Below are 27623 nucleotides of genomic sequence, written 5' to 3'. Positions count from 1 at the left end.
AAATTCCAAAAATTGTAATTTTGTGGCTAGTTTTTGATGGTTGAGGTTTTCCAGGGTTGATATTAAGAGCTGTTTGTCCTCAGTTCCTTTAGCTTTGTCTGTAAAATAAAAGGTTTCCCAGTGGGTTTCTTTTAGTGGCCCCCTAGACCTCACAAATACATCATTATAACACTGCTACCAATATTATTGCTGCTGCTATATTATTCAGACATTTTTCATTGTGAGAAATCCTGCCAATCTCCACTTTAATGAAGAATGACATCACTGTCTCTGGAAAGATTTCATGCAGACTGTTGCTTGAGTTGAAAATTAGACCAGAGTAGCACATCATCATTAGGAAAACACAATATGCCATATTTCCATAACACAATTTTATGCTCATTTCGTAGGTATCCTATTAGAAAAGTGTTATGGAAATGCTAAAATTTGGAAAATGAATATATGGAAACCCCTTTTTATGAAGATCTCATGATCAGTTGTTTCCCATCATTAAAACAGCATGAAAATATGGCTGTTTGTAGCATCAGAGAGTGTAGACTAATGAGACCAAGTTATTCTTCAAGTTTACTCATTAAAAAAACATCACATCAGCACAGTAAAGTTTATTTGCTCCAAACCAGTTGAAGGAAACACATTTAATTTGCATTTTCTTTTTGCCGACATTTGAAAAGGCTACTTCAGATTCACTCAGCAATTATGTGAAAACACAGATGTTGAAGTCTTATTATCCTCATAAACAAGTGTTTTCCACATTCCTTCAGTGTAAAAAGTAAAATTTCATTGCGTAAATGATGCCTGTGCCAGGTTCACTGTGATTGAGATGTTTTTACCTATAGTCAGATTTTACTGGATGGACTTTAAAATCAGGATTTGAGGCATCACAAATATTGAAACATCAACACTGAAAATGAAGATGCAATGAGACATGATGACATTTAATGTGTGTGTAATGTTCAGTAACTGTAGAATGGACATGTTCCCAGTGGTGGTCCATGTGTTTCAGCTCAAGGCCTTCAGTGGTGTTGGACCTGACTTAATCCACCTTTAATATCAATACTATACCAACCGTACCAAACAAAAAACACAATCTAACAGGTATGTGATGTAGAGAATGAATGTCATTGCAAAAGCAAGAAACCAATGAACACAACACAACAGGTTTCCTTTGACTACAATCTCAAACACAGTCAACAATATTTACTGAATAAAATGACAAAAGTATACAAAATTTAGTCATTAAATACATTATATTCACTTATTTTTTTTGTCTGTCTGTGACCACATCCATATCTCCTGTTTTAGCCTTTGTGAATTTAAAACATCTGTTGAATCTAAATCTATATATTTTATCTTATGTGTCTACAGATGCGATTTGTAGCTCAGTTTATTCAGACTAGTCCAATCAAATGACATGAAAATACAGATATTATTGTACACCTGCTAGCCAACATGACACACGGGGGTGTCAAACATATGGCTCATGAGCCAAAATCAGCACGCCAAAGGGTCTAATCCGACCCGTGGGATGAATTTGTGAAACGCAAAAGTTACACTGAAGATATTAACAATCAATAATGTCAAAATTCTGTTAGTTCAGGGACCAGATACAGACCAATTCAGTATCAAGTGGATCTTGTTTAAGTGTAAAAAAGTAAAATTACACGAAAATGTTAACATTTACAAACCATTCTTGCACGAAAAATATGAATAACCTGAACAACACAAAATGTCATAAGTGGAATTGTACCAATATTCAGCCTGTTATTAAATGTTTTGTGTATTTAGAGATCCACTGTGATCTGTAAGTTTTAATGCATATGTGTAAATGATCAACTGAGGCAGAATATTGTTAAAATTGCATTTATTTTTCAGGTTCATATTTGTTCATGTTTTGTTGAAGTGCAGTTTGTAGATGTTAACATTTCCATAATGGAATTTAACTTTTTTCTTGCTAAAACATAGAGAGAACTTTGGAGTTGACATTATTTATAGGTTCTTATTTTCCTGGTCTGGCCCTTTTGCCATCATATTAGGCTGTATGCGGCCCCTGAACTAAAAAGAGTTTGACATACCTGATCTAGAGGCTGATTCTGAGCCTGGAGGCAGGTCTCTTTTACCCGGCAACACATGATGGTGAAATCTGATTGGACAAACACACACACAATATAGGCGGTAGTGTGACCCGGAGAAAAGCTACGAAATAAAGACAGTAGACTATTGGGAGTAATTTAATACATGTGGAACAAATATAATAATGTAGGGTGTAAATGTACGTCAGTGACTGGTTCGGATTCCATTTAATCCATGTATCAGGTTAATTTGGGGGGGCAAATGAAAAGAGCTGCTCAATCTATCAAATTTTATTTATATAGCACCAAATCATAAGGTATTTCATGACAGTTTTTACATATAGAGCTGGTTGAAACCAGACCAGAAGTAGAATTCCTTTCCAACCTGGTTTCAATACAGTAGTTCAGTCATGACAACTGAACTCTGACGCACTTGTATGTCTTTGTTTGAAGGCATAATAAACTGTCAGTCATGCGGGAGTCTACATTATTAACTCTGTATATCCCACGGCAGTAGAAGTTTAGATAAGCATCTGCTCCTTTTAGTAACTCTGATCCCCGCTGAGCTTTGTGACGTCTTGATTATTGTGATTTTTCTATGTCGGAGAACACTGCTTTCATGTTCTTTTTCTCGGAAGGAAAAAAAAAAACCAGACATCTTTGTTTAATTATACAAGTGACATTTATTAGGGGAGGATTCATGGGTTTGTACTGATGATGTCCAACTCCAGTTAAGAGCTGAGTAACATTAGAGCAGCAGCAAAGATAACAGAACAACAGGAAATTATACATTTTATCACTACAATCGCATACATCAGCTTTTTTCCTTCATGTCTCTCAAGTTATGGAGACCTTGAAGAAGGGTTTCAGTTTGACATGATATTACTTTTATATTAATGAAGTCACTGGAGTGTATAGGGCCTGTAATGAGATCGGTCTGTTGTCGTTGTATTGTCGTCATCAGCTGATTCACCCTGATTTTATCATCCCGTGTGTCTTGGCCTGTCTGCATCATTCACTTTATTAACAACTTTTATGCAACTGAGTGCAGAGATGCCTGTTTTAGTGTTTTACCCGGTTGTGTTTCACTAAAATCTGGAATTAAAATCGATTTTGGGGGGTTTAACCCATTTGATTTACACAACATGACTCCCTCTGTAAGTGTTGAAATTATTTTTATTGTATAACACATAATAATTAAGACAAAAACTGCACGGAAATCAGCACTAGTAGAGAAACTTGGCTGCAATCACTACTGAGTCTCACTGGGATATTTCTCCATTAAGATGTTTACACACCAGTAGTTTTAGTCTGTTTCAATCGAACCGTTCTTTATTTTCTACCTGGTGCAGTTCATTTGTTCATTTTATCAGGGTGAAAACAGCAAGCCATTGCGACACAACTGAAATGAAACCTGGAGCGTTGAGTTTGAGGTGGGAACATGATCCGACCCAACTACCAGGAAGTTTAACCAAACAACGTCTCATCTGTAGGTGTGAAAGCACCTGTAGCTCAGCAGATCCAGCACGGGGAAGTTTGACCCGTTGTTCAGGGCAAATGTACGACAGTTTCGTTCAAATAGGATGTGTTTTGTTGACTGAGTTCTGGGTCATTTCAACACATTCACTTGCCTCTTGAAACCAGTCCACTGGAATTAGAGGAGGACACACTCAGCATCCATGAAAACTTTACACTTGAATTTTTTATTGTGGGAGCTCAATAATTAGGCTTTTAGCTCACCAGGCAATAGGTCGTGAGCTGTTGCGAAGGCACTGTGTCCAGTGCCTTCGTCTTTATTGTCGTCTTTGTTGGCAGTTTCTTCAAACATCTTCTCACAAAACTACAGGTCGGTCCTTTTAGATGGTTTATAATATGTGAATGGTTAGAGATATCAAAGTTATTATCAAGCACTGATTGGAAGTGATATATGGACTTTCATTTGGATCCATGACATTTGACCTTGAAGGGTCAAACTCAAGCTCACCAATGTCTACATTTCAACAATTTTTTTCTCCGAAACTACCAGTTAGATTCATTTCAAATTTTATATGCATCTTCCTTAGGACAGTGTCTACAAATTTTGTCCCCATTTTTGACAAATTTTGAATTTTTGAAATATTTAAAAAAATCACCTTATCCATTTTTTCAGCCAGTCACACAGTAGCATACAGAGGAGGTCAAAAATGGTCACAGTTCAGTGGTCAAGTTCAGCCCATTCAGGTTATTTTGAATATGCAACAAGGAAACAAGACAATACTACTTTAGTCCCTAGAAATAAAACAGATGGCAAGAAAACATGAAAACTTACACATATACATGAAAACAAAATATGACTTCATTCGCATATTTGAAAACTACCCCGTTTTGTGACGTGGCCTCCACCACACGCTCAAGATGATGAAAGTGTTGTGAACCATGGTCCGACAGTTGTGTTTTAGTGTCCTCCCCACCTGGTCCTTATCAGTTTATTGTTTGGACCTGATATTAATTAGCATTTTCATAGAAAAAGGGGTGGAGACGTTTATACATACACACTCATGACTCTCTGGGACTTTATGTCATTCGCCTTTAACAGTTTTATCCACGACATAATCCTCATAAATATCAGTCCAGAGTCCTTGGTGTGCAATAAAATGGGACAAACTCCATGTTTTTGAGTCACCGTATGCTGTAATGGAGACGTACCCCAAGATGGAGCAGATAGAATGGATTCTGTAACACATGGTTCCAGTTAAATCTCCCTGTGAGGAGAAGGAAGGAGGACCTGCCAGAAAACAAAGCAACTCCAGCAGACATCATTTACTTTTAATTGCTTGTGTTATTTTCTTTGCTCTCCTTTACTTAATGGTTTCCCCAAATGGAGGAACCCGCTAAGCTGTTAGAATATGAACAGGCCGTCGGTACGATTAATGCCCAGTTCATTTAGTTATAGACAATTACACACAAACTGTCTGGAAGAGTTTTTGTACAGATTTTTCTTCATGTTCTTACCATATTAGAGAAAGTTTTATCTGTTTGTTTACTGAGGAACTGTTATTTCTTTTACTCTCTAAAAGACCAAACTTAAAACCTCATGTTAGAAACAAGTTGTGCCAGGCACAACAAACCCTGCCCCTTGCACGTATTTTGCCCATTATAAGTAAATGGGAAGATTTTTTAAAAATCATTACAAAAATTTGAACTTTGACTTACCTTTCCCAAAATGAAATGACATCTATTCTGAATTGTCACTTCATCATAGAAACTAAACAATGACTAAATGCCACATGAAAAAATCCCATTTAGCTACTTTGTTAGTGATTGGCTCATATGATCATTCAGAAACATTTGTGAAATAAATCAGCTTTTTCACACACATTTAAAGGGGTCATATTTTGCTAGACCCACTTTTATTAGTCTTTGGTTCATTTATTGGTGTATTTGGACCTTAATAGTTCAAAAAGTTTGAATTTGAACCCTCCAGGTGCTGCAAAGCTATCTTTATATTTATTTTGGCAAAAATCAAGTGGATTTCTACAACCTGTTTTAATTCCTGCTTAATTTGTTGAATCTATAACTAGCTACGTCATGACATTTGCACATCCAACGAACATGTCTCAGAGTACGCCATAGTTTGTCAGCAGCAGTGGTTGTAGTCCATACAGAAAATATGTTCAAACTTACTCAGAAATAGGGCTGAAGATGGACCTGTGAAGTTGAATTCATGAAGAATTCAAACCCAAGCATAGCATTTACAGTTTATGTAGACCACAGGAAAATGTTTTAAAATGCATAATTCCATTTAAGTAAGCAAAATATCACTCCTTTAAGGGCATCTTGAATTGTATCAGACTCTATAACAGTTCACAATCCCCCCCATATCACACCATGTGCTTCTGCAAATATATATTATAAATGTGTACATAACATTTACATTTGAATCTAAATTTATGTAAATATTTATATAAATAGCAGCTTTTCCTTTCTTCTCTTAATATTTCTTGTTTTACTAGTGTGTATTGTCTGTTTTCTTTCTTCCCTGCACTTTATTTTTGTTTTTGCTGCTGTAATTTCCCCAAGGTGGGATCAATTATTGTATCTTATAACAGTACATGGTAATTAACTAACTGACCTCCCTATAGAAGTGAATTGTACCAGTGTTGGTGTTTATTCATCGTACTATAGATGATTTACTGATATGTTTGTCTTGTGGTGCGTCGTGATGCTATTTTCATAACTTTATAAATAGAACTAAATCCTCCATAAGGATGAGGCGAAGGGATTAAAGTCTGAGGTGGAAAACGGTTTCATATATACGTCTTTAGGGTTCTGCCCAGAGAGGGCTCAGTGTTGGCCAATCCTTGATGTTCCAGTGTCGGTGTGGAAACAGAGCGCCACACACGGCGTCAGGCACAGAGTCAAACTCCGACCGCTGCAGCGTCCACTTCATGAACCGAGTAAATAAGGTGTTTGTGCCATGAGGAGGCCAAGCTGAACCAGCTGACCCTCCACTTTTACTGAGGCAGCTCATTAAGGATCTGTAAATGTGTCCATGTCCTTCCTGACACTCCCACGACTTCGCCAGTCTTTACTCCATCATCTGATCCAGTTGGGTTTTCTCAGTCCAGACTCCACTGACTTAATATAATATAATTTAAAAAAATATTGGCACATACTTCTCCTCTGTTATAAATAATTCCTGGTGGTAGTAATCCTGTGGTTCTAAATATAATGTTGGGTCTTAAAACTCTTTTTATTGGACATTTTTCATTTTAACAACGCAGAGAAACAATAATACAGCATCATAGACCGACTAGAACATAACAAATAGTAAACAGGTCTTCTTGTTTGAGGCGACCCCGTTCAATACTGTACAATATATTAAATCATACACTATTTATTTTGTTGATCAGTGTAGCACAGATTAGTGTCTGTTAGAACATGATTGTGGCGTCTGGCATTTGGGAACATTCATGTGGACACGTTGGGGCCGGTTCAAACAAATCACCACTCAATATATTGTGAGTGTGTACCATTGGCTTCCTGTAGAGATGCATAGTCTTCTCATCCAATGGACAAGGTCATCAATTGTGGCCTGTGGAATGTTCTTCCACTCCTCACTTAGGAGCTGTGGGATGTTATTCAGAAGTAGAACACTACTGCAGACACATCGATCAAGAACATTCCATAGGTGCTCTATGGGCGACATGTCCGGAGGACATACAGGCCAGTCAAGGACAGGAATCTGTTCTGCTTCCAGGAGCTGCAGACAGATTCCAGTGGACATCCATGCATCAAAAATTCCAATGGCACGTTCCTGCATGATTTGCAACATCTGTGGCATGATGACATCTGATGAACTTTGACATCTTGATGTGTCCTTTTATTGTCCCCAGTGTAAAAAGTGCCTGAGTCCTGTTAACGCTGTCTGGGCAGTGTCTGGACATGACACACCTGTGTTGTGGGTGGAATCACTGGATCACTGAGCAAGTGTTCACTTACAGAGATGGACACAAAGTTTGTTTACAAATCAAGTGAATTAACCATGTTTTACAAGCTCAAGACATCATGAGCTCATTTTGGGCCGTGCGTCTCTCAAATACTGTACATGGGGTGGTTCTATTTTTGCTCAGTGTAGATGACGTAGTATCCACATCTCAGAACTTGAACGTAAAGTTACAGATACCAGAGTTAACGCCGTTCACATAAACTGAAGATAAGTACTGAATAATGGTTGTTTTTCTTCTTTTAGGTTGAGTCTGCGGTGCAGGCGATCCATCAGGGCCGACGGGAGCTGTTGGAAGAGGCCTGTCGCTCCTACACCCGTAAGCGCAGAGTCCTGATCCCCGAGGACCTCAAGCACGTCATCGTGGACGACCAACACGGCCTCTTGTACTGCTACGTCCCCAAAGTGGCCTGCACCAACTGGAAGCGGGTGCTTATGGTACTGACGGGCGTTGCCGGTTCCCACCGGGACCCGCTGGAGATCCCTGCCAATGAGGCCCACGTCCCAGGGAACCTCCGCACCCTTTCGGAGTACTCCACCTCCCAGATCAACCAGCGCCTGCGCTCCTACCTGAAGTTTGTCTTCGTGCGGGAGCCCTTCGAGCGGCTGGTGTCTGCGTACCGCAACAAATTCACACGGAGCTACAACACGGCTTTTCATAAACGATACGGCACAAAGATAGTCCAGCGGCACCGGTCCAACCCCCAGCCTGAAGCTCTGGAGAGGGGGAACGACGTGTCCTTCGAGGAGTTCGTGTACTACCTGGTGGATCCAGCCACGCAGCGAGAAGAGCCCTTCAATGAGCACTGGGAGCGCGTGCACTCGCTGTGCCACCCCTGCCTCATCCACTACGACGTGGTGGGCAAGTACGAGACGCTGGAGCAGGACTCCCGCTACGTTCTTCAACTGGCTGGTGTCGAAGACCAGGTCAGCTTCCCCTCGTCGTCCAAGAGCACCAGGACGACGGGGGACATGGCAGCACAGTTCTTCCACAACATCAGCCCCTTCTACCAGAAGAAGCTCTACAACCTGTACCGCATGGACTTCCTGCTTTTTAACTATTCGTTGCCAGCTTATCTTAAGTTCAGATAAGGCTGGAACATCACTCATTCACTGACCGACAGAGCTCGGACTCGTAAGATTTAATTGTGGAGACAATTGCAAATACTGCCTTAAAAACATCAAAACCCAATCCTGCAGCACATGGATTTGTCGAACAGACACGAACTTTTGTGCACATAAAGGAGAGAACATTCGATCATAAAATGGAAGATGTTTTACTGTAAGCGCATCATCCTTTATCTGGGAATATGTGAAGTACCATTTACCTTTTTGGTTTGATTTCTGTTGTTGTCTGCTGTTTAATGTGTGTGACAGATGTCATCCCTCCATCCGGAGGAAGGCGCAGTAGCATATGAACAGTGTTTAGACCTGTTTAGACAGTGAATGTCTCTAAATGTACGTGCCTTCAATCACAGGCCTTATGGACAACTTTTGTTACTGTGACTTTCTTTTTGTACTGTAGTCAGAGACTTTAATGTAACTATAATATTGTTTAATTTATTGCCATTTCTGACTCTTTAAAGGAGAACTTTTTAATCTTGGTGTATTCCACATAACAGTGGCTGCTGTGGCTTTAACGGTCGTGCTGATGTATCAGAGTCAACAAGTTTCTTCAGATAATCGATTCCTACTTTATTCCCTACATTTGGTTTGTTGTTTGTGTGGTCAGGTTCATAGTCCACAGGATAATTCAAGTGGTGTTACAATATGTTAAACACATCTTATTTATTTTTAACATGAGTTTTAAAGCTGAAAATTGTGTTTTAAACTGACAGAATTTCCCAGAAAGTGAAATACTTCATATTATTTAGATTAGATGAAATTTTATTGATCCCACAGCGGGGAAATTCAATGGTGAAGGCAGCAACAGAATAAAGTGCAAGAAAAAATGTGCACCACAAAGATAAAAGACAAACTATAAAATAATAATAAGAAGAAATAAACACTAATGATTATATACATATTTACAGCAGGAGGTTAGCCACTGCATCTGTAAACTGACATGTTTAACTTATGCTAATACTATTAAGTAAAACGCAAAGACCCTATTTGGCTACAGGGTTAATAAAGTGAGTTGACCTTTAACCTTTGAACTTGCCGTGGGTTAAGCTAACACTGGTGTACACTGGGCTGTGACATCAGAACTCCTGGTGCTTTCACTGAAATTATATTGAACGTAGCTTTAACATTTATTACTTTGACATTGAAGAACATTATTTCCCAACAGTTATTATAACCCAGACAAACCAAATGACCTCGTACATGGGACGTCCATGTGTTTGAACATCTGAACAGCTGAGACAGTGATGAAGTATAAAGAGCCACAAAAGCCCCTTTTATAGGGAATACACCACAGAAAAAAAAGGTTTCCTTTAATGTCAGACCAACCAAAATGGATATATAGTCTAAATTTCACTCACAATGTTCAAATAAATTCAATTCAGAAAAATGTTTTATTAATTGTCTTGAAATTAAAGGTTCAATGTGTAATATTTAGTGATGTCTGGTGGTTAAGTTGCACATTGCAGCAGTGGTTTGGTCTATTTTGTTTTCTCTAGGTTTTTATTCCACAGTCAAATGGTGGGAAACTGTAACTGTCCTTAAAGCTTAAAGCTGCGTATGACTTTGGTCACCAATTTTTCATCAAATCTGTAAAACCAGAGTCATAGCCTAAGTATCACAAATCCATAAGTCTTTCCATAATTACGCACCTGAATCTCTTCCCTCATGGTGAACAATTTCGAAGTGTACTCCACCATAAACAATCCATTTGTTTACAAAGAGAGCCAGTAGGTCACTCTGGCATTTTCGGAAATTTGTTGCGATGTGCTTTGTGAGAAGCAGAACTCCACGCAGCTGCAGTAGAAAGAGGCAATGAAGCCGGTTCCGTGTTTGTTGCTGCTGCGGCCATAATACAACTGCGTGGAGCTCTGCTTCCCACAATGCACATAACAACGAATTTCTGAAAATGCCTGAGTGACCTACTGGCTTGGTTTGTAAACAAATGGATTGTTCATGGTGGAGTACATTTTGAAATTGTTCACTGTGAGGGAAGAGATTCAGGTGTGTAATCACAGAAAGACTTACGGATTCGTGATACTTAAGCTATGACTCGGGTTTTACAGATTTGATGAAAAATTGGTGACAAAAGTCATACACAGGTTTAAAAACGGAAGAAAAAAAAGAAATCCATTTTCTTCTAGACTTAGTGGAAGAGGACTCATTCTTTGAAAGGTAACAAAAACATAAGCCACATTTTCAGGTGATTATGAGGTAATAAAATAATAAATATTTATGTTCTTGAATTTCAGCCACAGCAAACAAGACTCACATCAGTCAAAGTAGTACAGGTGGGTCTTTTATTGAAATGAGTTTTCATGGGTATAAAGATGTTGTCATCTAGAAGGCTTTACAAATGTCAGCAGAACTACAACGTCCAGTCAAGCTCCATGTATTAAAATCGGAATATTAACCTTCTTTGGACGCTATCTCCAGAAACAGATCTCAGTAAAGACAAGCATCTTTCTAAAAGTGCATATCAAACAATTGAAAAGGCCTCATACAGAGAGATGCATACTAAAATAAAATCATTTGTTACACGAAAATAGCACAAAATATCATCAATACCTGGAACACAGACTAACGGAGACGGTTTAATACAACATCCTAGAATCAGTGGCACGAACCCATCAGAACTGAAGGCTGATCACGGTTTAAAGGCACAAATCTACATGAAAGAAACACCATCGGATCTAACGTCCACCCCGACAGCGCAGCAGTTGATGGGTCAATATCACTATAAAGTGCCTTTCAGATGATAAAATGACCACAAAAAAAACCCTGGAGACTGTCCATTTTACTTTATGTTCAATGTGTTCAGTCGACTGTAGGCTGTGAAATGCATATTGGTCAAGATCCAACATTTTTAAGCAATTTTTTGCAAGCAGACCACAAAATATGAAACAAATGTCAATCATGTCACCGACAGAGACATAGGGTGGACTGTTTTGGCTAAAGTTAGCATTTAATGGCCACATGTTGGACCTTGAGTTAGTAAAGTAGGACATCTTTTGAAGAGGACTGGGACTTGAAGAGGTCAACATATATAGAATTTCGGGAAAGTTTTATATTAAACTACATTTTGTGGTGACAGGGTGGACATGCTGAGCTTGACTACATCTAAGTACAAACCAAAATGATGAAAATTTTGAAAAAATTTAAACACTAAACACTCAGACTGTTTCCACCTCCACTGAAAACACTCAAAATGTCATCAACCAGATTATTAAAGGGGCAGTTCCCCCAAAGTAACTGGGTGGATGGCAACTTCAAGGACGTGTAGAATGTTAAATATGATTATGAAAATAAAATATAAATGATCAAAATGACTTGTTTTGTGGAAAAACTTAAGTATAATGACAACATCCTTAAAGTATTTATTTTTCTTTTATCTAAACACTTATCAAAATCATTGAAGTTAGGACAGTGTGAGAGATATGCACAAATCATGTACATTCCCTCAAAGAAAATTGTACGAAATAAAAAAAATCACTTTTGAAGAGATTTAAAATTGTACTGATATATGTGTTGGTGTTTGTTCATTCATAATAAAACCCCAGAATTTCTTTATTTTGTAATGTGTTCATGATGACAGATTCTGCACCAAAGGCACCTTATACTGATATTGACCCTGTTATAGTTAATATGTTTACATTTTATGATATTTTATTATTGCCGTAATACAATCATTTGCCATTTAACACTAAAGAGCTGACGATACGAGTACATGTCTCAACATTTGCTGCATCCACATTAGTTGGATGTTTTCTACAGAGCCAAGCCTGGTGGTTTTAACATTGAGACTGATGAAACTCAAGGAAACACACTGAGCTGGTGAATTCGACCGAAATGCAAAATAAGTCCGATCCCCTCACCTTCTCCTTCTCCTTTGGGTTTTGGCTCATTTCCCCACACCACCTGTGCTCTTCCGACTTGCCTTCCGGTGCGTTTCAGCCTCTTGCATATGATGAACAGTACATGTGTCGGCATCAAACCCCTGCAGAACTGACCATCAGGACCAGTCTGAAGCTCAGAGCCAGGAGACCGGTGCCCAGCAGGTCACCCAGAGCCGTGAGGTAAGGGATGGAGAAGTTGTCTGGGTCCAAGCCCCGCCTCCACAGCCAGCGCACCATCAGGGTGGCAACGTAGAGCAGGATCACCACCTGGACGGAGACACGATTCAGTCAGGATGAGTTTTACTGGATGCAGTAAGTTAACCCTTTAACCCCTGAGCCATGATTCCAGGTAAAGGAGCTGCTGTGAAGTGTCTGTTTCAGTGTCATAAAAGCTGCTGTGAGTATGTGCTTGTGTTCCTTTTCTTCAGGGGTTTTGCTTTACTGTGTCAAAACAGCTGGAATAACAGAAAAAGCAAAGAGAGGAATTGAAGTTTGACAGGTTTGGACTAAATAAGGCACTAGAATGTACATGAATAAGAGATTTAGGATGTTGAACATGAACTGTGAACTGGAACACACTGAACAACAAGGATTTGAATTTGAGCCCAGTAGTTTTTGTTTTGGGCTCTTTTTTTCCTAACTCAATCCAGCTACTTTTTGATACCTGGTTGAATGCCATAAAGCAGTTACATGGTCAAAACTCAGCAAAAACAGTAAAAAAAAATATAGGAAAATCACCACAGCACTGGAAACAACAGCAAAAACAAAAAACACAAGGAAAACGGTGTTAAAAAAAAAAACAAAAGTTCAAACCGTCTATTTTTATAGTGAGTCAGTCTCACTCACTGCTCTGTGTTTTACCCCCCCTTCCACAGGTGGCGGGGGATGTACTGAGCATGCTCAGATGTCTATGGAAAGAGCCAGGTCTATTCTATCAGTATGATTGGAAATTTTTCTTAATGAGCAAAGGGTTGAATTTTTAAGAATACTTAAATCAATCATACATTCAGAACGATCAACACAGACACATCAGGGGTTAAAGGGTTAATGAGAGCAGTGCGACCTGAAGCAGAGCTGCAGACAGGTAACAGGTGATGAAGACAGGGGTCATGGCAGTGTGTCCTCCCTGCAGGAGGTGGATGGTGTACAAGAAGAGGAGGTGACCGGGGACGACCAGGATGACCAGGACTCGGGCCGACCTGGAGTTCCCATCTGGATAAACAGAAATATATATAGGTAATAAAGCGCTCATTAATTCCATATAAGATGTTTATTACCAATATTGTGGCTAAGGTTGCTAATTGTGCTGCTGCCTGTCTTCACCACGATGTTTTTATTAAAGACATTTTTCATTTCAAAGAGTCTTCCCTGGTTAAAAATAAACTAACATGTAACTAAGCTGGTATAAATTAATAACAGCATCGTAAATGTGTTTACCAATTTAAAAAAACTCAGGCCTTATTAATGTTTTTACATGGTCTTTAAACTTAATTTTCTTATAAATGTCTTTAAATTCCACAACAAATATTCTTATAATGCTATTATTAATGTAGATATAGTTTTATTGTCTACATAATAATCATGTTAACAATTTTACAAGGACCTTTGATATTAGGGTGAAGTCCTAGAAGTCCTAAAATAACAGTAATGATGATGATTTTTAATAAGGATAATGTATGGATTTACATAATTTTATACCATGGTGATGAAAAACTATTTTGTCAGTTCAATACAATGGAATCACAAACACCACAACATAAATGAACCATAAATGATTTTACACTACATAGTCAGAGCTCTTTGAACTTGTGCATCTTTAACTCATATGTGACCTGAGGAACAGAAGTTATCACATGGTCCTGGACAGTTCACACCCATTTTCAGCGGCAGAGCTCCAGGGACGCTCCAGTAGTGCAGGTACGTGGACATCCTACTGGCCTGGATGGCCACCAGGTTTCCCCCCACACCTGGAGGGTCACAGAAAAGCACTGATATTTATAAAACGTAATCCACTTATTGACATAAAACTTTAGTAAATACTGTAAGTAGTTGAAAGGCTTAAATCATATTTTCAACTGAAACAGGTGTTCCTCAAGGTTTGATCCTGGGCTCAGTGCTATTTAGGTGAACACTGAAGAACTTGGTAATAAGACGTTGACCAGAGTTGTCTACATAGAATTTAATGTACATGCTATGATCAGGGAGGCATCAAAAACAGTCAACAGTTTAGAAACAGAGTTAACTAAGGTCGACAAATGACTGACTCCACACTCAAACAGACAAAAATGCAAGGTAAACACATATATATCATTAGCCTCAGAACATAACTGCCTTAGTCATATTTTTTTTCGGGTCATATCCAGTGATGAAAAATGAAGCAGCAGTGTTAGGAGAGTAAAGTTACAAAGATATCACAATATGACTTAAGCAATTATGCTATGAGGCTAAAGATATGCAAATATTACATACTCAACCAATAGTCATTATGTACAATGATGTGAACTAGCCTAGATACCAACTTAATAGTGGCAGTAAAAGATGTTAAACCAGAAATAAATAAGACTTTTAGTGCTAATAAACCCTGAGGAATCACTATAGATGGACGTAAATACAGTCACTAGACAAGATCACAGAGAGGCATTGCAGAACTCAACATTAAAGCATACCTGTACTGGTCATTCTCACAACATTAACTGTGCTTTGTGTTTTACTTATAAGCAAGAGAGACACAAATTCAGTAAAAAAAAAAAAAAAAAAAAAATCACCATAAATGCACCACACTGGAAGTTTTTATTACGTGAATTGCAGGCAGGGGCAGAACCTATGGGGAGCAGGCATTGTAAGACAAAACAATTAATCATTTATTGTTGGAAAAACCTCAGTTTTGTTATCAACAGCAGAGACAGAAGTAGGTGGTTGAGCATATCAGAATGAACATACAAAGTCCCTGAACATATGAACAGTAGTCCATTCAGTTTCCACTTCCCCAGGACTTTTTTCTCAGAAGCTGTGGAAAAGTCATCCTCCATGTTGTGGTGTATTCATTGTCAACAACCCTCTCCCCTGGCTGATTACATTAGGAGCAGAACAAAAGCTTCTGGTTGCAGCGCCCAGAGCCACATGGATGGTTTGGACGACACCGGAGTGTTTCTGGTCAACAGCGGCTGAATGGGAATGCAAATGCACTTCCTGTACATGCAGGAGCCTTTGGTAGCGCTGATGTTGGCAGAGATGCTGCGGAAGCCAGAGATCGCATAGTTGGCATTCAGATCAGGCCTGTGGTTCATGTAAAGACCATTGTTGTCGCGCTCCGCTTGGAATGCCGCTTTTATGGCAACAAACTTCTGTCAGCGAGAGAAGATCTGGTGACTGTTTGACAAAGTCGAGACTGGAGCTCATGAATGATTAACAGCTCAAATCTGATGCCGACCTCCCCCTTTAACCCTTTAAACCCTGACGTGTCTGTGGTGAATGTTCTGAATGTATGGTTTATTTTAAATACTCATAAAAATTCAACTGTTTGCTCAATAAGAAAAAATTCCAAATGTGTTGATAGAATAGACCTTGTTCTTTCCATAGACATCTGAGCATGCTCAGTTCACCCCTAGCCACCTGTGGAATGGGGGGTAAAACACAGAGCAGTGAGTGAGACTGACTCACTATAAAAATAGACGGTTTGGTCTTTTTTTAAGCCGTTTTCCTTGTTTGTAGTTTTTACTGTTGTTTGCAGTGTTGTCATGATTTTCCTTTATTTTCTTTTTTTTTACTGTATTTTTACTACTTCCGACCGTGTAACTGCTTTTTGGAGTTCAACCAGGAGCCGAAAAACAGCTGGACTGATTTAGAAAAAAAGAGCCAAAAACAAAAACTACTGGGCCTAAATTCAAATCCTTGTTGTTGTTCAGCATGTTCCAGTTCACAGTTCATGTTCAACATCCTAAATCTCTTACTGATGTATATTCTGAGTGCCTTATTTAGTAAAAACCTGTCAAACTTCAATTCCTCTCTGTCTTTTTCTGTTATTCCACCCTGTTTCGACCCTAAAACACACAGTAAAACAAACCCGCTGAAGTAAAGGAACACAAGCACAACAATTCACATCAGCACCTTTACCTGGAATCATGGCTCAGGGGGTAAAGGGTTAACAGTTTTACTACTTCAGCATCAGGGTGTGGAGACACCAGGACTTCCAAAATAATGGGATTAGCTACTGGGCGTCTGCTCGGGCCAACAAATTCCACATGACATCAGCTGGCAGGAGGATCTTTATTGTCAATAATGAAGTAAATAATGAAGCTTAAAAGTCATTCTGTGAAGATTAGAGCGGTGGAAACAACATAACCTCAAATCCCTGCTCTGCTTATTCCTTCAGGAAAACATGTCGCTGTTCATTTCTTTGGCTCTGTTGTCAGAGCATGTGGAAGAAATGCAAATCAAACACGATATCCAATATAGCAGCTATTTTAAGATCAAGTCTTCAAAGTTACTATCCCCACTTTATCACTTAAAGCCTTGATAATGACAATCCAAACAGTCTGAGAACATGTCTGCAAAGCCACAAAGAATTCAATTAAACTTCATGTGTATTTTTTCTCTGTCTTTAAAAATAGACCAGTACTTCAGCAGTACTACATGCCCATGAAACAATTCCTCCACCAAATATTAATTTCTGAACTCTTGCTATGGTACAGCATTAGCATTGTGTTCTTGGACTATGGTCTGGTTTACAGTACTTGAGCTTGTCATTTTCTGCAAATAAATGCTTCTAAATGACAATGTTTTTCTGTCTCTAGTTTCTATAATTGACAAAAATGTTCATTTTATACCAAAAAATGGTAATAAAACATTCTGTTCCAGAGTGGTAGAGAATGAATGCAAGTTACATAACATGCTTTCACTTTTAATCCCCCTTTGCCAAATACAGTGTAAGATTCTGTTGAAAATTACTGCCCTATAATTTAGATTTGATTGTCTTTGTGAAAAACTTATTACATAGATATTTAAATTTGAAAGTACCCAGATATTATAACTGTATAAGGCAAACTTATCACCCCAACAAAGAGGTCATGTCCCCATTTGACACCATTTGACCTTGGAAAAGTAGGTCAAGGTCACGTATTTTCAATAGGTTTCTCCTCCATGCTAAGATGTATCCACAGTATTTATGTGGTGTAGACATCTCTATGCATTCTTCAGATAAAGCGACCACGTTGTTAAATGGACAGACATATAACAAAAAAGAGCCTGAGGGTTCTGCGCAGGATCTTAGCTGTTCCTACGACTGTGCTCTTTTGGACAGAGATCTCTGATGTTGTTCCTGGTATCTGCTGGAGCCATCCTCTCAGCTTGGGGGTCACTGCCCCTAGTGCTTCGATCACTACTGGTACCACTGTTGCCTTCACACCCCACATGTCCTCTTTCAGCCCTTGGTATTTCACGAGCTCCTCGTGATCTTTATTGTCACTGTTGTACAATACTGTACATATTCAGTGATTTGTTTTACTACATTTTTGCATATTTTATGGTAGTTTTTATTTTATACTATTTAGCTTTTATAAATTTTATTTAATATTTTTTTATCTTTTTTCACACTACAAACACTATACCTGGGTAATTATATTTTTCGTTCTATCTTGTCTATTAAATAAAGCGTAGTCTGGTCGATGAAAAGGAACAATGAAAATCCGTTTAGCTGCCCTGTTTGTTTAGCTGCAAACACTTAAGCTGCTAAAAACTGTATAAAATATCACAAAATACTGAAAAATATTGGCAAAATACAAAAACTGCAAGATAAAATATTAGATGTATATATACTACTAAAATTCTAGAGTGTACAAAAAGCTAACTCTATACTACACATAAAAAATATATACAACATATAAGGATGTATACAGGCAGCATTGTACAAAGTAAAATAAATTTTAAAAAATTGGATGTGATTATTATTATAGGGTGAGTACTACACTTTATGCTTTAATGACTATAATACAGCTTTTATTTTTTACTCATTCCTTCATTTGGTAGGGAGACTGCAAATTAAGAAACATCTCTACGCAGATGTAAATATGCTGGATTAAGGCTAAAATGCTCATTTGCATTAGTCCCTACAGTGCAGGTAAAATGGACAAAATGGGAGAAATCTACTCATGTGGAGTGGATTGGGATTCTTTTTCCACCTATTTCTAAAGACCAAATGGACAGAGGTCCAAACTTCTCTGTCAGTTTAGACCTGAATGATCAACATTTGCTTTCTGTGTACATGTTCAGAAATAATTATTTACACACTTTTTTTTTTATAACATATACATTCCCCTTATATGGATGCTCTGTGGGAAAGGCTGAAACAAACACACTTCAAATGCTTTTAGATTAGGTTTGATATTTCTGTGCTGTGAACAGAATATATGTAGCTCTTAAATATTAAGTGTTTTGACCAAGACTCGCAGATCAGATTTATTTAGATTTTACTCACCGTTGATGACTGGAGTGAACACTGCCATACCCTCGAAGTTTGGATTACTCACTGTCTTATCCAAAATCAAACCCCCGATACTGGAAAAACAATCAGTAGAATGTACAATGTCAAAGCTTTTACTCCAATATGTTCTGTTTCTGTAATTAAATGTTCACTATTTATACTTAAGTATTTCCATTTTCTGTTGCCTTATACTCACACAATGCACTTAAATATTATACATAAATAGATTTATCTGCCTTTCCAGTTTTTCATCTCTTCATCTTTTCTGTTCACTGAAAATCCATTAAATCTACTTGTTTTGTTTGTGATGAACTTAAGGATGAAGTGTTTCTTTTATGTGTTGTGAAAATTCTAATCCTCCATGAGTTACTCTATGTAAATCTTTTAAAAACCGCCTTGGATTCATTGTAAAATGTGTCGTCACAAAGCTGAAAACAAGTCTAGTTTTCTGTGTTCAAGACATTTTTATGAAAAAGTTGCTGTCGTGAAACAAATATATGATGATCTTACATAATATGATGCATTACTGCAGAGATTATGAAGTAGTTAAAATCATCTCAACCTTAAACATCAAATAAGAATAAGAAAATTAAGTGCAGTTTTAACAATATTCTTCCTCAACTTATGTATACATGTGCATTACAGATCAAATCTACAAAGGCACAAAACATTTAATAACAGGCAGAATATTGGTAAAATTGCACTTAATTTTCTTTCAGGTTCTTCACATTTTATTGTTAAAGGATAGTTTGTAAAAGTAAATATTTTCATAATGTAATTTTTTTTTTCACATTAAACCAAAAAGAACATTTGGAGTTGTCATTATTTATAGGTTATTGTGTTTGTTTGTATTTATTTATGTATTTATTTGTCCGAGGTGGTTTTACCTGCTGATAGACATGGCCAAGATGACTGGCTGCCAGCCGGACCTCAGCACCTCTCTGATTGGTGGAGAGCGGCGTGCGATGGCGACCCAGGCCGGAATGAGGAGAAGGAAGAATCCACACACCACAGGAGGCAGGTACCACATGTCTGCAGAGTAATGCAACACAACACAACACAACACGACACAGCATGATACAACACAGAGTAATAAGATAAGATAAATTAAGATAAGACAAAATAAGGATTATTTGTCATATGCATAGTAATACCTGAGTGAACAGTGAAATGCATTTTTGTACCTGCAGCCAACAGTAAAATAGAAAAAAGACATGCAGCCCACAAGATAAAAAAAAGTGTATATAAATGTATGTATTAAAACAAACAAACAAAAAATGAGCTCTACTATGTATAAACAATTTACAGTATTCCAGATGTGGATAAGGTGCATATAATGACAAGTTAAAGTTTGGCTTTGTCAATGTATCTGAAATGTTGAAACTATAAAAGAGCGGACAGCTGCTTTAAAAAACTAATAAATAAATAACAGTAGATTCACAGATCCTAAGTATTAATTCTGCAGACTTAAATGCAGAGCTGCTGCCCTCTTGTGGTTGAAACAATCCATCAAATTCATGTCATTTAAAAAAAAATATTATTATTATTATTATTATTATTATTATTATTATTATTATTATTATTATTATTATTATACACTGTTTGTCTTTTGCACTTGCATATGTATGCTGCGCATTGTTTCTAAAACTTTATTCTGGTGCTGCCTTGACCGCTGAATTTCTCCATTATGGGATCAATAAAGTCTCAACTAATCTGATCTAATCTAATCTAATCTAGTCATCCTTTTTATCTAATGGAACCTTTCCAATCCTTTTAAATAATACCCATGTGTCCCTGCATCCCACACTGATGCTTGACCTCTGACCTCTGTAAAAGAAGAAGAGGCTGCTGACCCCAGCGAGCAAAGACAGGGTGATGAGATCACCGAGGCTTGCGGCGATGGGCGTGGCCACGTTGTCGGGGTTGACGCCCACTCTCCTAGAGCCGATGATCACCGCCACCATCACCAGACCTGTGGATGCAGCAGCAGCGTGTTAAAGGTGTGTTCTCAGTGGTCCACCACTTCACGGGGAGGCGGGGTTTATGTCATTGTCAGACCTAGAGACAGAGCGGCGATGAAGGCGGTGGTGACGCTGCTGGCGCACAGAACCGCAGCTTCGACCACGTCCACTCGACCCCGGGTCAGACCCCCCAGACCCACGGCTGCCACGGCTGCCAGGAAGCCCACCACTGTGGCCTGGGCCTGAGGATGGAGGACACAATGGTATTTCAACAGAAACAGAACCAGAACCAGGATCAGAGTCAGAACACTTTATTAATCCAAGGGGGAAGTTAATGTGTGTTACAGTCGCTCTGTTAATCAATATACTGGATAAATACCATGAAGAAAAGTAAAGTTTTGTTTTTTGCTTTTTTTTGAAGAAGGATTCATTTACTGTCGCTCTTTGAAAAGTTCTGCCATTTCTGGAAATTATTCCCTTCAAAGCTCAACAATGCCCCCTGTGGTTCCTGGTGGTACTGCAATATATTCTCTAGGTTTGTATCCACAAACTCCCAGAGGATGGACAGAAACACAGATGTAATGAAGACAGAAGACGAACAGAACGTCCCGTCTATATACGTATGAGTATTTAATGTAGAACATGTATGGGCCTTTAGAGGGTGGGAAGAGGGTGGATGTTTTGTTTGCTAACATGTAATGGAAATGCATCACAGAATACACAATAATAAATGTAAAAGGTCTCCTTCAAACATTTTTTTCTGCTGTATATTTATACATTTATTTTCAGTAATATATTGAGAAGTAAAAACTTGGTAAGTTCATGTGTATGTTTGCATGTTTAAAATGATCTAAAATGTTGGTATTTTAAGCTTTTTTGTTGAGTTTTCCTCCTAAAGTGCATGAATGTCCCCTTTAAGTCAGTCATTGTAAGACCTCTGTGAATGTGTTTACGCAAATATATGCTAAGGCACTTAAAGGGTTAACTCTGACATCATGACTCCTGTTTTCAGCTTGTCTGCATTAGTGAAGTGTTCTCAATGACAGGACGATGCTATCAGCCCAATAAACCTTTCTGACGTCTATCGAACTGTCTCAGGGCAAACACACTGTGACAGATTCTTAATGGGATGTCGAATGTGCGGCGTCACCTGAATCAGAGCCAGATTACACACAACCATCCTCCACTGCTGCTGAGGCTCATCCATCTGCCCCGTGTTGGCCTGGGGACACAAATGAGTTTCTAATGTCAACGCATTTTTCAATCACATAGTGCCGAGAGTGGCTGTTCAATTATTACTGAGATGGAAACATTCAAGTGGAACAGCGGAAATTTGGAGATAAACAAGGAATCGGTTCATGAATAAGAAAATGATCTGCAGTTTTACAAATAGGAACAGATTTCAACTTGCAGAGAAGTGAATAAACCTTCCATGTATTGAGCCTGTTTACATGACCATAAAAGCCAAATAACTGTAATAATCAGATCTGACCCATTTACATGCACTTAAGAAATGTGATAATCGTAAACTCTGGTTTAGATGCTCCAGTCAATTATAGGATTTCTTTCGAAGTTCGTATGTACATAGTGATGGTAGACTCAAACTTCTTGTTATTGTCTTCCACTCACATTTGACTATATAACTTCCATTTTCTATGATTTTAAATGTGTTTACACATGTTCAGATGTAAAAGAACTAAATATATCAGATTAACCTGTATACATGCAGGAAGACATCGGAGTATTGAGGACAAATCTAGGTGTGTTGACCCAAAAAAAAAAACAAACAAACAAACATCCACCATCGACCAAAACCATCTACTGATGTAACGAGATGATTCTATCTGCGGAAGGCCAGAGACACTGGAGCTCCACTTAAGTGAACGCCACTTTCGGAGAAACATCACCCTAAGCCTAACCCTAAGTGGAGAAGTGGGTCACGTGTTGTGAATGGAAGTGGAGGTGTGAAGCTCTACCCTACAGCTTCTGCAGCTAGATCATCTTGGATGGAACTGTTTAATACCTGTTGATCCACTGATCCTATCAATCCATGTAAATACTTGGTGTAAAATGCAGTTTGTCATCTTTTTATGGTCATCAGATATGACCCATTTGGACGTTCAGAGGCTCCGTAGTGAACATGAAAACATCATCATATCTTCTACAACATTAATTCACCAGTAAAACCCATGGAGCTGGATTAATGACAGTGGATGGACACACTGGGTTTATATATATGAAATAAATAAAATGAACAAAAGACATTAAAATGTACAAAATAATAAATTATGTGAAAAAATAAGCAAAAAACTGACTAAAATTAAGTAAAAAAAAAAAAAAAAAAAACACAACAAAATTAACAAAAACAGCTGAAGTGATCAATAAAATGACAGAAATGAAAGCTCAATCAACAAAAAGTAACATGAACAAAATAAGCCACTCAGTGAAGAACTGAAAAAGTCACTTTTTCTTAAGTTTTGTCTGTTTTTGGCAAAATAATCCTCAAACGTAATATCAGCATGATGATTAGATAATTAGAAGTACATAATCAGTAAATTAAATATAGGAAAATATCTGATTTTCACTGAAAAAATGCAAAATAGAGAATTATATTTTGATAAATAGTGATAAATCACGTAAGAAAGGCTAAATACAGAGACAAATAAATTTGGGAAATGACACAAAAGTAGCACTGGGTCTTTATGGGTTAATCTGATTTCTGATAATCAGATTACTGCTGTTATCTGATAAAACAGATCAGGTCACACTGTTTACATGATCAATAATAATCTGATAACTCCAGAACTTGAATAATGATGGGAGTATTGGTGTGGATGTAAACAGGCTCATTGTCTTGTATGTGTGTGAACTGTGGTTGAAGCGTCCACTCACTGCTGTCGACAGTCTGGACGCCAACGTCATCTCCAGATTCCCCTTCAGCCCCACGAGGGCCGGCACCAAGATAAACACCTCGGAGATTTGTCTGAACACGTCCCAGTGCTGAAACACAACACAAGGGCCTTGAATGCACCACAACCACAACCTCACTTTACTATTCTAATAATGAACTGACATGTTGAATACATCTAAACACCTTTCCACATGACTTAATGAATTTAATTTAAATGATCATAAAAACACACATCCAATGACCTGCAGAAACCAAAAGGACAGGTGAACCCTATTTAAACAGGTCCAGTGTCGCCTGTGCTTAACCTGTTACATACAGTGGAGGGTTTAGACCATATCTGAGCACTAATTACTTCAGTGAAACTGAACCTGCAGCCTCTTTATGGTTCAACAAGCCACTGACTGACCTGCTGTTAAATACAGGCTGTCTGCTACGCCGCGTTAACAAGAGATCAGTTGTTTCTGACACTATTTCTCACCTTGCTGCGCTAGTGTCCATGTGCACAGGTAGAGTGGAATACGTCGACTTTATCTGGGGGATTAACTGATAAAAATCTAAGGTCCCTATAAAAATCATCTAAGAATTAAAATACTGTATCTGTGCAATGTTTCTATGCATCTCACACAAACAATATTAATAAGGAGAGTTACATAAATAATGAAAAAATAGTTCCAGTGTCCCTGTATGTTAGTGTCATGTTCTATGTGAATCAATTCCCAGTTGAATTTGTGAGATTGTCAGGTTCTGTTTCTATGTTACAGTCCTGTGGTCTGGATGCAGGAGATCCATCTCCCAGTAGAAGTGGGTGGTCCTTTCACAGGAGAACTCAACTCATTCAATCCAAGTCCATATATGACTTCTATTAGTGATCATTTGGAACTATATTGATATATCTAACCATCTACATGTTATAAACCATCAAAATATGGACCACTGTAAGGAAAAGCACATTTTTATGTTTGAAGAAATTGAAGAATTTGGGTAGTTATGAAATTTATCTTTCAGTTTTTTGTTTTGTTTTTCAGTAACATGTCAGACGTCTGTGTTGCCTGTCCGTCTATGGCATCACGGCGCCGTATATCAGGAGGAAGCGCCAGAGCCCCATTTGGGATTACTTTAAATCTGACCATATTATAGATAAGGGCAAGTGGCCCGCAGAAGTTACAGATAAAATACATGGAACACTCCTCAGGGGAAAAATGGCCCCTCCCACCTTACCCCCTTACACTACAAAAGGCATCTAGTTTACCTCAATAAGATAAGGAAGGACACCTAACTTGCCTAAAATACAAACACTGAAACTTATGAAAATTAAAATTAACATCAAGTACAATACATGGTACTCATACCCTAGTGCTAACATAAAGTCTATGTTGTGTTGGTTTATTGTGGGATGTTCATTTGACATTAGTGAACTCCATTTCCCAGTGAACAGTAAACTAAATACTGTTCTTGTAGAAGGACAGCTCTGAGCACCTGTAAATGTCACACTTTGGATTTTCCATGAGGCAGAAACCATAAGTGTAATACCACTGGTGGCTGCAAACACTGGCTCCAAAACACTCAGACTGAACTTCTATCCAAAATATTAAGATAGTACATTTTTTTCCACTAATCTGGTGGTTATTTTACTGCTGTAGATGTAATTGGCTACACTGACAACATCATCAGATAGTTTACAATTTTAACATGTCCTCAAGTTAGATTTAGCATTAGTATTAGCTTGCCCATTACCCATCATGGTCCAACAGCTAAACTTGTGGCTCCACGAGGCAAACGCAAAGCTTGTATTCGTAATCTGAATAGCAGACTTCTCTTTATACATCATGTTTCACTTTTGTATGGTTCTGCCTGTCTTTTCTGCACTTTGTTTTTTGTATTTTGCTGCTGTTAACACTGAAATTTTCCCACAATGGAGTCAATAAGTCATAGCTTATGTTAAAAATGGAAATTGGGGAAAATTAACAATGAAACATTCCCTTCTTTTACACAGTGAATGGGATTTCAGACTCCAACTCAAGTGGTCTACATAGAAATTAACTAATTAATATAAGGTTGGGGGGGGGGAGTTATTTTATTTAGGTATGTCATGATTCATTGTCACTTTTCCACAATTTCCAATGTGAAAAAAAATACATATTGTACCTTTAAACTAAACTGCAAACTCTGAAATTAGAAAGAAATAGATGAAATGAAAGTAAAATAACTATATACCATATTAATATATAATCACATACTAAAATAACTAATACAACTACAGAAGATTATTGCACAGCTTAAATGCACATAGTTCACAATGTGCAATAACTGTGCAAACGTGTGAACTATGTACAATTAAGTCATGCAATTTTCTGTTCTGCAATAACAATACAAAATTAATTTAATATTTATCAAAATATAAATGCACTATTTATATATAGACTCGAGTTCATAGATATACATACTGTTACATATTAATATTGTAAATATTATGTCTATTCATATTTTATCTATTTTTTTTATCCTCCTTAGCTCTGCTCTTATCTTACTTTTGTAAAAATTTATATTCTCTTTTCTTATCTTATTTTCATTTTTTGTAATTTTATATTCACTCTATTCTTATTTTCTGAAGTATTGGTGTTTTATTCATATTGTTGCACTGACTGGAGTAGCACAATGACAATAAAGATGATTCTATTCTATTCTATTCTATTCTATTCTATTCTATTCTATTCTATTCTATAGTATCTAACCTTGTCTCACACACATCCAAACTCTCTTTCCGTACTTGCACAATATCCATGACAATCCCCGCTGCTACCATGCCAAGGCCGGACACCAGGTACGGCAGCAGGACCTGTGCCACAATAATCCACGAGGTCTCTGGCAGGAAGCCTTGGGCCAGGCGGGTCAGTCTGCACGTGAAGCCCCTCAGCTTGTTCCCCTGAAAACGGAGCTCCAGGGCCAGATGGGTCACCACCACCATGCTGGCTGATCTCCTGTTAACCCATCCCTGCCTGGGAAGCCTGTGGTTGAGCTGCTGTAGGAACGCACAGCTCCTCTACGACACTCTCTGCTTTGTGTTGAATTAGTTAAAAGGACGTGAAAATGTACACATCCATTCCCACAGAGAGAAAAATAGTTCCTCAGTTGTTTCCCTGCGCCTCGCTGCAGTCACAGGTGGTGGTTCAGAGTTGATTTTCTGGAAACAGTCACTCCTTCATTGGTTTTTCCGCCGATAACCTCCACAGAAGAGGACTCAGAACGCTTATTTTGCTTTTCACCTGTCACTCAGGACGGCAACACAAAGTACTTTGGCAAATGGTGAACTAGTAGACGGAGGAATGGAACCAGCTGCTCTATCCACTTGAATGGAGAACACACACATTAGACACATAGGTCCACTTGACAGCAGGTCTGCCAGGCCTCTGCTGACACTCTGCTGCTGACAGACCACCAAACACACTCACACACACTCATTTCAGACACACACACACACACACACACACACACACACACACTCATCATGCTTCACTCTTGAGGAGCCGGATGGCTGAGGTGGAACGCTGGAAGCCTGGGCGCTCGCGGGGCCTGAAGAAGGTCCAGGTCCTGTGGGACAAGGACATCCAGAAGGCCAGCAGCTTCTTCTCAGCCCTCCTGTGCTGCCGCTCTTTCTCCTCCTTCTCCTCCTTCTCCTTCTCCCTCCACACCTCCTCGTCTTT

The 27623-nt window shown here is 38.3% G+C and overlaps 2 protein-coding genes across 2 annotated transcripts in view; one reads left to right on the top strand and one right to left on the bottom strand.

Moving 5' to 3' along the window:
* Positions 1-8773, top strand: part of LOC115419423 (carbohydrate sulfotransferase 11) — a 31423-nt gene extending 22650 nt beyond the window's left edge. The window contains exon 3 of the mRNA XM_030134187.1: positions 7801-8773. Coding sequence (XP_029990047.1) covers positions 7801-8646 — 846 coding nt within the window. The 3' untranslated portion in view covers positions 8647-8773. The remainder of the gene's footprint in view (positions 1-7800) is intronic.
* Positions 8774-12265: 3492 nt separating this feature from the next.
* LOC115419418 (solute carrier family 41 member 1-like) lies at positions 12266-26933 on the bottom strand. The gene is made up of 10 exons (XM_030134183.1): positions 26690-26933; positions 23904-24011; positions 22162-22233; positions 21109-21253; positions 20876-21022; positions 19938-20082; positions 19045-19124; positions 14405-14539; positions 13636-13784; positions 12266-12839 (listed from the first exon to the last, which is right to left on the bottom strand). Exons 1-10 carry the CDS (start codon positions 26885-26887, stop codon positions 12666-12668), a joined length of 1353 nt encoding a protein of 450 aa, XP_029990043.1. The 5' UTR covers positions 26888-26933; the 3' UTR covers positions 12266-12665.
* Positions 26934-27623: the final 690 nt, after the last annotated feature.

This window comes from Sphaeramia orbicularis, chromosome 5 (genome assembly GCF_902148855.1).
Source record: "Sphaeramia orbicularis chromosome 5, fSphaOr1.1, whole genome shotgun sequence".
Classification (NCBI taxonomy): domain Eukaryota; kingdom Metazoa; phylum Chordata; class Actinopteri; order Kurtiformes; family Apogonidae; genus Sphaeramia; species Sphaeramia orbicularis.
The sequence above is the reverse complement of the archived record's forward strand: the minus strand, read 5'-3'. Positions and strand labels throughout refer to the sequence as shown.

Coding starts and splice junctions, on each gene's coding strand:
- LOC115419418 (XM_030134183.1), bottom strand. CDS start 26,887: ATGGTGGTGGTGACCCATCTGGCCCTGGAGCTCCGTTTTCAGGGGAAC. Junction 24,012..26,689: donor TTGTCATGGATATTGTGCAA/GTACGGAAAGAG, acceptor GTTGTGTTTCAG/CACTGGGACGTGTTCAGACA. Junction 12,840..13,635: donor TGTCTGCAGCTCTGCTTCAG/GTCGCACTGCTC, acceptor GTCTCCGTCCAG/GTGGTGATCCTGCTCTACGT.